The 9,743-nt window shown below is 40.3% G+C and overlaps 3 protein-coding genes across 3 annotated transcripts in view; all 3 read left to right on the top strand.

Annotated features, from left to right (window-relative positions):
- The first annotated feature begins 1,639 nt into the window (after nt 1-1,639).
- On the top strand, nt 1,640-2,602 carry LOC123988547 (ribonuclease P protein subunit p14). Its single transcript, XM_046289021.1, has 2 exons — nt 1,640-1,795; nt 2,204-2,602. The coding sequence occupies exons 1-2, from the start codon at nt 1,773-1,775 to the stop codon at nt 2,499-2,501; spliced, it is 321 nt and encodes a 106-aa protein (XP_046144977.1). The 5' UTR covers nt 1,640-1,772; the 3' UTR covers nt 2,502-2,602.
- LOC114872907 (mitochondrial intermembrane space import and assembly protein 40-B) lies at nt 2,515-3,490 on the top strand. The gene has a single exon (XM_029180653.2). The coding sequence runs from the start codon at nt 2,600-2,602 to the stop codon at nt 3,074-3,076; it is 477 nt and encodes a 158-aa protein (XP_029036486.1). The 5' UTR covers nt 2,515-2,599; the 3' UTR covers nt 3,077-3,490.
- Nucleotides 3,491-3,682: 192 nt separating this feature from the next.
- The window catches only part of LOC114872902 (protein similar-like), a 30,097-nt gene continuing 24,036 nt past the window's right edge, over nt 3,683-9,743 (top strand). The window contains exons 1-2 of the mRNA XM_029180641.2: nt 3,683-4,188; nt 9,539-9,726. Of these exons, the coding sequence (XP_029036474.2) occupies nt 4,145-4,188; nt 9,539-9,726 (232 nt within the window). The 5' untranslated portion in view covers nt 3,683-4,144. The remainder of the gene's footprint in view (nt 4,189-9,538; nt 9,727-9,743) is intronic.

Here is a 9,743-nt window from a genome sequence, read left to right as displayed (position 1 = left end):
AATGCATCTGGCCAGGTGGTCACGCGATAACCATGCGAAAATATCTCGACGCTTTCGAGCTGCAAATTTTCACATGTTCTTGCGATTTCCTTTTAGCATACCGCAAGCTGCTACGCCAGCTTTGTGTATATACCTACACTTGGCTGTTTCTCGTACCGGGAAAAGGATCTTCTATTTTTCTTTATTTGCAAATTTTCACTCGGTGCCTCTAAAAAGCTTGTAGGAAATATGGCTTGTAGGATATACTGGAAATATATTTTTGTCAGTCTGTAGGAAGTAGATGATAGTCTCCGCCCTGGTACGCCATTGGATCGTACCTTTCTCGTGAAATCCGTGCAAAACGATGAAAATACCTCTGTAGCATGAGATACGACTCTGAGATTGAAAAATCTACCCCAGGTTCGTATTTTAAAATAAGAATTTTTCGGGTCTTTGACTCCCTTGTACAGGCCAAGCCTGTAGACTAGTGTAGACCCTGGTATTCTCGACACGTTACGCCAATGCGGAGGCCTTGTGTACAGGACCCACATGGAACAGTGAAAAGGATAAGCATAAGGGTCTTGGGTAGCTAAATCGCTGTGTTCGCAGTTGGCTAGCGATTCGAATAACGCTTCAGGTAACCCAAGTGTCAATTCTTTCGCGAATCGTACATCCGAATGCATTCGGGACTTGTCAGAATCAGTCGACATCGAAGAAAAGAGGGCCGAATGTTCAGAGCGTACAAAGGGAAGCATAGGTATCAGGGCAGATACAAAATTTAATGCTTTTTCCATTCACTTTTCGTGTTTCAGTCGAGACGAATATCAGAGGTACATGATCATTTTTTTTCATTGACAATAAAAATGTATCTTGATAGACTGATTAAAAATAAAATTAATATAAATCGAATATAACATCTTCGTTTCTTGCTCAAAAAACCTGTTGAAATTGTACTTCTCACGCGTTTCCAGTGAAAGTTTAAACCTTTCTTTGTAACAGCTTTTAACCTTGGCTATTGACATTAGCATTGACCTTGCGCGAAGAGGATGCGCTTTCGCGTCTAGTAAAAACTGTCTATCAATTTTGAGACTATTAATTTTCTTAATTCATTTTTGCCTATTTTTCTATGTTACTACATAGAGTTTTCTAATTGTGTCGAAGAATTATTGGAAAGTACGAAATAGATAATTATTTGACGGAAAGAAATTGAATGGACATGGTTTTAGGGAGGATTAAAGGGATCATAAATTTAAGGTTTAAAGGACCAACTGCTAGAATTATGGAAGAGTAATAGGGGTTAATTTCATATCGACATGGAAGAACTTTCAGGTTTACGTCGGTAAGTTCTCATTCACCCTAGTCTCGTATTATATTTGACAGGGTAAAGACTAGTTTGTCGACTGTTTCGAATTTTCGGATCCATTTTGTAACTTGTACCAACAGTGAAATATTCCCTAGAAATCTAGCAATCGTATTGGATCGCGTCTGCAGCGCGGTACGAAATTCTTTGAAAATTGAATTTAAATATTTGATTATTTTATAGAAACAATGAATCCTTTTGTTGTAATTGTAACAAAAGAGTCCTAATAATAATAATGTAAAAAGTAGAAAATAGTAACTATGATGTGTTTCAGGTAAAAAATTTTGATATAATCGATTGGGGCGACATCTGTCTACTGCGTAACGTGTTGTCTGCTCTGTAATGCCGCAGTGCCTGAACAAAAGTTAACGAAAAGTGCTGTATTAAATTTATAAACATTAAATGTGAGTCGCGAGTTAGTGTTGTGTATACTATGTATTACTTAGATGTTACTCTGTTAGTAAATTTAAACACTTCTTATATTTTCATTCGGGCACATGTAATCTAACCTATATTCAAAGTCCGATCTCTACGATCGAATTTGCAAGTAAAACTTTGCCAAAGATGTGCATGTACATTAAAAATGTTATTGTCTACCTATAGTTCGCAACATAATCTTTGTGCATTTATAATATAATTTTAATATAAACCTGGTTGTATTAATCGTTGTTTAAGTTACAATTTTTCGTTTATTATACGTTGTAAATTTTTGTCACAGTTCCCACATTTGTTTCTAGATATCTTTGTATGCAGATGTAATTGTTATGTTGTATTTAAAAAAAAAAAAAAATAAAACATTTTATATATTTGTTTCTTATGTTATAGATAAACATTTATACTAATAATGTGTTTTTCTGTTTTTAGAGAACTGCCGCAGAATCGTAATCGTGAAATATCAGCTGTATTTTTGAAGAAGAATATTATTCAGTCTATCAGACAATTGTTTGGCGAAGAAGGAACCAAGTATACTATTGATATTTTAAAATATAATCCAAAGGAACATAGATTTGTTCTGAGGTGCACCGATGATTGCTATGTACGCTTAAGAGCATCTTTAACTGTAGCTGAAAAATACGAGGAAGAACCTTGCATATATGTAATTCATCGTGCATCGCATAATTTATTATCATTTACTGCTGACAGTAGAAAGTACCAGCATTAAAATATAGAAGCTAGAACAACTTCTATCGAAAGGAAATCTAGCGTATTTTATTTTTATCTTCTAAGGAGAATTTTATACATTTTTTGTATGCTTCAAATATGCCACTAATTCGTAAGGAAGGAAAAGACACTATAATATTTGCATCAAAAGAAGATCATGCAACACCTAGTAAAATAGAGCTTCCAGAAGCAGAACCAAGTCCTGGTCTCTTGCTACCCAATGGAGAAATCAATTGGAACTGCCCATGCCTTGGAGGAATGGCAACTGGACCATGTGGTTTAGAATTCCGCGAGGCATTTTCCTGTTTCCATTATTCAACAGCAGAACCAAAAGGTTCGGACTGTTACGAAGCATTTAAAACAATGCAATCTTGTATGGTACAATATCCTGCATTGTATCGAAGTAAGGGCGCAGTCCTAGATGAATTCGACGAAGATGGAGATCCGATGGAAGAACACCATAAAAATGTGGAGGGTGGAGATAAAGTTCCTGGTGTAAAAAATCAAACGGAAAAGGAAGATATACCAGAAACTTCTAGTATTGAAAAAGGAGTGGAACGAACTAACACTAAATAAATGTTATCTCGCTAGTACAAATATCAATGCAATGAGATTGCATTGCAAACTAACTAAAGTAAATTTTTACCGAGACTTAAGGCAATAGGATCTCTGTAGTACTCGCAAGGAATAGATACGTGTGGGGCGAAGTATTTTTGAAAGGAAATAAAGTACCCGCAAATACTGTTTTTCGTTTTCAGGTATTTGTTCTTAATTTTTCTGTAAAGTTATAGATGACAAAACGAAAATGATTTATTGCATTTGCTCGTTATTTTGATTTACTTAATTCATTAATTATGTATTTCATTTTTTTTGTCTGGAAATCAAAAGTGAATCGATATACATATTATTTCTCGCATTTTCCGTTGAATTTCAACTTATTGTACATACTTTGTACATTGTGATCAATAAATACTTCTTCGAATTAACAAATAACCTCTTTCTGTAGATGTAATGACGCACGGTTTGAGAAAGAAGATAATTTTTTGTGACTGGCGATACGGAATTTTTGAACTGTCCTACTTGTTTACCACGTGACAACATGCTGTTGGTTGACGTCACGGCCGCAAGATGGCGGCACGGAAGCCGCGTGACGTCAGCCGTACAGTTGCGCCCCTCCTTCGCTCCAACCCTTTGGACAGTCGGTTTTTCGTGTATACAACTTCTACCAGCACGCCACGCTCGTTTACCGCCACTACCACCATTAGCAGCACCGTTCTACGAGCCTTACTACCACCACTAGCTTCACCATCGTCATCGTCATCGCCATCACACCATGAGTTTGGCGTTCGTCGGGCATTTCGTGCGGATGAAAGAAGGATGTGTTTTCGTTTCGCGACGTTGATAGAAGTAATCGAGCAGAGGTGACGTCGCGTATTTAGTGTCGAACGTATGTCGGTGCATCGATTTCAATAAAGCGAGGACCCGGAATCGGTGCGAGCAAAGTACGACGAAAGACAATTGGGAACGAGAATTTCGTGACGAGTCGAGGCGGGAGTGCACGCTGGATACGTTCCTTGGCAGTGACCGAGAGTGTACCAGGGTGTCGTACCATTCGAAAAACTTCCTCATATTTTTCGACTAACGATGGAATCGCATAAGAAAGAGAAGAAACACAAGGAGAAAAGAAGGTGAGTGGTATCATACTAAAATACAAAGTCAACGGCACCCGTATGGATGTTACATCGTTTGCACATCAGGTTTTTCATCTTTCCTCATTCGTTATTCAAAACGTGTCATTAAATATGGTATTCTATATCGTACGATCCATTCGTAAACACTGTGTTTCGACGTCGGAATCGACGGAACACCAAAGAATATATTCTGTTTGTCGCGCGCGCGCGTCTCGTGTTCTGTATGCGTGAGTGAATGCGTGCATGTTTGACGCAATCGCGTTTCCTCCGAGCTGATGGCTCTCCCTCTCTTTCTCTGTCTATCTCTTCCTCACCGTCTATCTATCTTTTTTCTTCCTCCGTTATTTTCTTCTCCCCTCCACCGGTTACAAGATTACTTATGGTCTCTTCTCTCTAATAATCCGATCTCTTTCCATTCGTTCTACATCACAACTGTACGTGTGTGAGTGGACGAACAAAGACGGAAAAAAGGTCTTCCGCACCGATAGAAAATGCAGCGATAATTTATCGGATGGATTTACAGTAGGGTCTGTCAGGTTTCTATCAGTAAAATCCTGCGGCGGTTTAAAAACGGTAGGGATTTCTAGACGGGGATTCGACGATTTCTCTTTTTCTTTGCCTTTTAAACCGAGCGCCATTCGAATGGAAAATATACATGCATACGAATTCGTTCCATCATTGCATTTGACACAGATGTCCTTGCGATACCAAACTCCTTTGGGATAATTCCATTCTAAGGCCAAAGAGCGAGCCCCGTTGCCTTGTATATTGCATATATCGTGTCGCGATAAAGAAAAACAAGGAACTTTATGGCGAAAAGTGTTCCGTACTTGTTTTCGTTTCACTTTTAATTTTCTTTCGCGCGCATTTCGCGCCTTCGTTCTAGCGAAGAGGTTACGAATTTGTTCGTTAGAATGGCGCTAGAGTAGCACTGGACTTGATAAACTGGCAAAATAAGATAATCGATCGCGGCCATAACCTAGAAACGCCAAACTTTTCATGGAAATTCAGATGCCCCTATGTATTGCCCTCGCGACGAACGTCATTCTTAACAAAAAAGATTTAAAAAAAAAATTGTTAAAGCGTAAAAGCGTTGTACACGTGTACGATAGATAAAACGTTTTTTTCTCCTGATTGGTAAAAATAGTCGCATCGTTTTTCTTCGAATCTAGTAAAATTCAGATAAATCAAGAGCGCCAGCGTCACGCGTGCCGCGTATGTTAATTTCAAAGCGGTCGCATAATCAGAGAAACCACGGAGATAAAGCATTGCCTTCCCTTATTTACATGTATCGGCGGCGCTTGCTTCGTATGCTTTTTTCCTTACTCTTCGATACATTATCTCGAATTCAAACGATTATAATCGAATAAATTAATTTCGATCGAGCTAACAAAGAAGAATGCAGCGTGGAAGATCGTTTAATAGCGTTTAAAGTATGGTATCCGTAATTAAACGTCGTCGTGTCGAGTTATTACGTGAATATGTATGTATAATGACCGTTCGTCGGGGGTAGGGAGAAAAGAACTCTCTCTGCTTCGGGCTAAACGTAGGATGTTTCCCTTGGACGATACGAGAAACGCACACGCCGAAAATTCAACATTTTATTGTACGTGTATTCTGGAGCAGCGATTCGACCTTCTGGAAACTTTCTTTTCGAATTCTTATATACCGTACAGGCCATTAACAAACAGTTTATACGTCCGAATAACTATCGAAGCTGAACTATTTTTAGCTCCCGCGTTCGTTCGTCCATGCTGTCACGTGACCTATCGAAGCAGTAATTTCAGAGAATTTTCTTGTTTGCCGTTTTCGCTTAATCATTACGTCTCTTGGAATTCCGTGTATCGAGGCAATTAAGAGAAACGAAAAAAACATCTGTGTATCTGAATATTATGCTCGTTACGAAGCGTCCTTATTTTTCGGTCAGTTCATTAACACGCTGAGCGCCGTACAAGAGTGGCCGCTTATTGTGGGACACATCGTAACAGTAATTAAATGTTAACAATGTAAGCGATTAATTTGCCAATTTAAGTTGTTGATCAGCTTACAATTATTATTAGCATAATACTGATGTCATTCAAAGTTTGTTCACTCTTTTTTTATATTAATTAGTTAAATGCTGTGGTCAGCGGTGACCCTGATGGCGTTCAACGTGGATAACTAATCAAAATTGTATTTGCAAAATTGGACTCGCGTCCAATTTCGATGAAAATTTATTTTCGGGATTAACGGTGATCCAAATTCCAAGTTAGGGCCAATCGAGATTCTATATTCTATACGTGTAGGGGGTTGAAATGGTCCCAGGGATACGTGGGTCACCATTTCTGAAACATTTACGACCGGTTAGTGCCTCGAGCATTTTCCTAAACGATCAGCCTACCGCTTACTTTACTACGCAGATACTTGGAGGCAAGTTTCGTTTCCGCATTTACTCGCGATAATTTACTTGATCAAGGCCGATCGTTGTAACAAAGTATTTATAGGCGCGTGCCTCCTTCTATCTCTATCATACTTGTTGACACAGGTAATTCGACGCATTTTTCTTTTTGTTTTCATACAGTAGATTAATAAAAAATGAGATGCATCGCTATAGCGTGAAATTGACAAAATACGGACTTTGATATTCCTTTTTTTTATTCAGCAGATCTCGAAACCCTAATATTTGCCAATGTACTTTCCGATATGTTTTCGACTAAAAATCGGGCTTTAAGACTCCCGATTCTTATTTCGTCAAATTTTACCGAAACCGTATTTTATAACTACCATGTTCTGGACGGTTTTCTAACCGTATCACAAGAAAACCTGTTGTACAACTATTCCAATTGAATCACCACTTGTTCGCAACAAGTAAGGTACTTCTCGAGTCCTTGAACAACTTGCAAAACAGCGTTAGAAACCCGGAACAGATATAATCGTTCGCGAAACGAATCCTTCTTCGTGTCGTCCAACTGCTTGGTTCGCAGATCTCGTCTCGTTGATAGCGAGCCGTCGACGTCAATCCTCCTAGATATAGAAATTTAATCGGTAGGGTAAAAGCTGAGACAATCGTACGAATTCGTTCGACAATTGAAAAACGAAATAAACGTCGGTGAGCTCGATATCTGAAGGTATCGTTATCAGTCTCAAGATATTCATCGTTTCCAGGTGTCCGAGCCAAGACTACTTTTGTCTTTTAGTATCGTGTCCAACAGTCGTACGGTTCGATCCCGAGTCGCGAACGACTCGGTAACAGAATTTCGTTCCGAGACCACGAGAATGGTCTCTGTCCTTCCATCGGGGAATCGAATCTGTTCGAACGATCTGCGTAATCGCGAATTGAACAACAAATCAAGGAAGATAAGGCGTTTGAAACTCGTTCGAAGCAACGGAGAGGAAAGAGAGAAACGAAGCACGGAAGACAGGCGTGGTTCACGAACGAAAAAAGGACCGGGGTCAAGAGAAGGAGGAGACAGAGCCGTAAGCGAAAGGAAGAAAAAGAAGAAGGGTCGTGGGTAGTACGCTAACTAAGAAGGGGGACGATAAAATAGGACAAGAGTTTTATTCGTCATAACTTCGAGTAACGGGAAGAGGAGTTCCAACCTCGTAAAAGAAAGAAAAAGCAGAAGAAAGATCTTGGGAAATCCGGAGGATCCCATACCGATAAAAAGTCTCCGACGCAGTGAGAAGGATTTGGAGAAAGATGAACGGTCCACGTGTGCTGCAGCAGATCGATGATGGGTTGCCAGATAACCAGGAGACCCCAGGTCGTTGCTCCGAATGGCTTAATGGACAGACAGACTACGCGAATTTCTACGACCAGGATGAACCCACTCTACCACCCTGTCGATTTACTAGGGGACCACCGATCCGACCCGTTAACCAAAATCCAGATCTTCAGAGATCTTTTACCGATCAATCTTTCCCTACAGACTTTCCTACCCTGCCTTATGATTCGTCCCTGCCTTGCACGCTACCACCCTCCAACGAGCAGTGTGGTCAATTTCAAAATTGTTCGAGAAATAGAAAATCAGACCCTGTAGACATGGAAGATTTGGCAATGTGCTTCGAAACAGACAGGTCCCAGACGAATTGTCAGGTTCGAGGCTATAAGCTGCCTGTCGGTACACAGTTTCGTCGGGCCAGACCCACTTATCATGAATATTCAACGAAGTTGACCAACAGGCAATTGGAAGACGCCTCGACGAACGATTTCGCTCGTACGGGTTGGATCGATGCGAGATTCTGTCAGAATTGTCCCGATTTGTTTGCTTTTTGCACGGAAGAACGATGGCTACAGTGTCCGGCGAGCGATCGTTGCCCCCTCTATAACGACACCGGTTACTACTCGTTCGGCAGGAACAATGTCCTGCCACCGTGCTTTTACGAGGACCTGCAACACGAATACGGGTACAACGAGGACGAACAACTTCTCGAGGATTATTTGTAAGTGCACGGTCGTGAGAAAAGGTTTTGTTTGCGCGAGGTAGCATTACGGAAACTTCTCCGCTGTGTACCGAGATATCGCAGTATAATCTGCAATAACTTGACGCTGTTGAGTCTTATTAGGCAACAAGGAATTCTGTGTCTTATAGGCTTTCTGTTTCTGATTAGGGGATGAATGTGCATAAAGCGTGAACGATTACACAATTGTTGTTTAACTTGAAACCTTTTCTTTAAAATATGGATTATTATAATGGATGGATTATTATATCTTGGGTTTTTCCCTGGCATCTGGTGGGGGAGCCTTAACCAAACAGCCCATATTGCACCTGAACGCATTCTAAAGGTTCTAAGAATCTAGAAATTGCTAATCTGAAATTAATGAAAATTAAAATTGAGTCATAAAGAATCGAAGCTCTCTTGGAATGAGAAATATGCACACTCGATTATTCGTGCAACGTGGATGATTATGCTCCATTGGTAACAGGAAAAATTTCGCAAGACTTCTTTCGATCGGTTCGCCATCTTTATCTTCTGGAATCGGTGGAGGCGATTTGCGATTCGTATCTGATATCTGCGATCACCGTTGAACCCGTATTGACATGGACAGAACACGATGGAATGGCGTAAATATCACCTCTCAGGCTGAGATTTTCATCAACCGCGTTTCGTCACGTCTCGACTATCTCGAATGGTTGTTATCACCTCTACAAAATGACCTTCGAACAAGTCTGGTCTTTTTTTTTTTTTTCGATTCCTTAGAAACATTCCTGCGATTTTTCTCTTCATCGAATTAAACGAGTCCTCGTTTATTAATTTTTATTCGTATCGGGTTTGAGTCGCGTATCGTAGATAAGGTTAAAAAGAGCAACCAAAATGGCGGAATTCGATTTTGTCGATCCCGATTCGAGCGTGTATTTCGTTCCAGGAGCAACGAGAAGAGGAAGGAAAAGTCTCGTGACGCTGCACGATGTCGTCGGAGCAAGGAAACGGACATTTTCACGGAACTGGCTGCCGCCCTTCCGGTTGCATCGGACCAAGCAGCCCACCTAGATAAGGCCAGTGTTATGAGACTCGCTATCGCCTATTTGAAAGTGCGTTCGGTAGTAGATGCCAGTGAGTACCATCAAGCC

This window comes from Osmia bicornis, chromosome 15 (assembly GCF_907164935.1).
Source record: "Osmia bicornis bicornis chromosome 15, iOsmBic2.1, whole genome shotgun sequence".
NCBI classification, from domain to species: Eukaryota; Metazoa; Arthropoda; class Insecta; order Hymenoptera; family Megachilidae; genus Osmia; species Osmia bicornis.
This window is presented reverse-complemented; position numbering and strand designations above follow the sequence as displayed.

What these genes read in the sequence shown, in the direction of transcription:
- LOC123988547 (XM_046289021.1), top strand. Translation starts at nt 1,773, where the DNA reads ATGTATTACTTAGATGTTACTCT. An exon ending in TATTACTTAGATGTTACTCT is followed by an intron (nt 1,796 to 2,203) that starts GTTAGTAAATTT and finishes TTCTGTTTTTAG; the next exon opens with AGAACTGCCGCAGAATCGTA.
- LOC114872907 (XM_029180653.2), top strand. Translation starts at nt 2,600, where the DNA reads ATGCCACTAATTCGTAAGGAAGGAAAAGACACTATAATATTTGCATCA.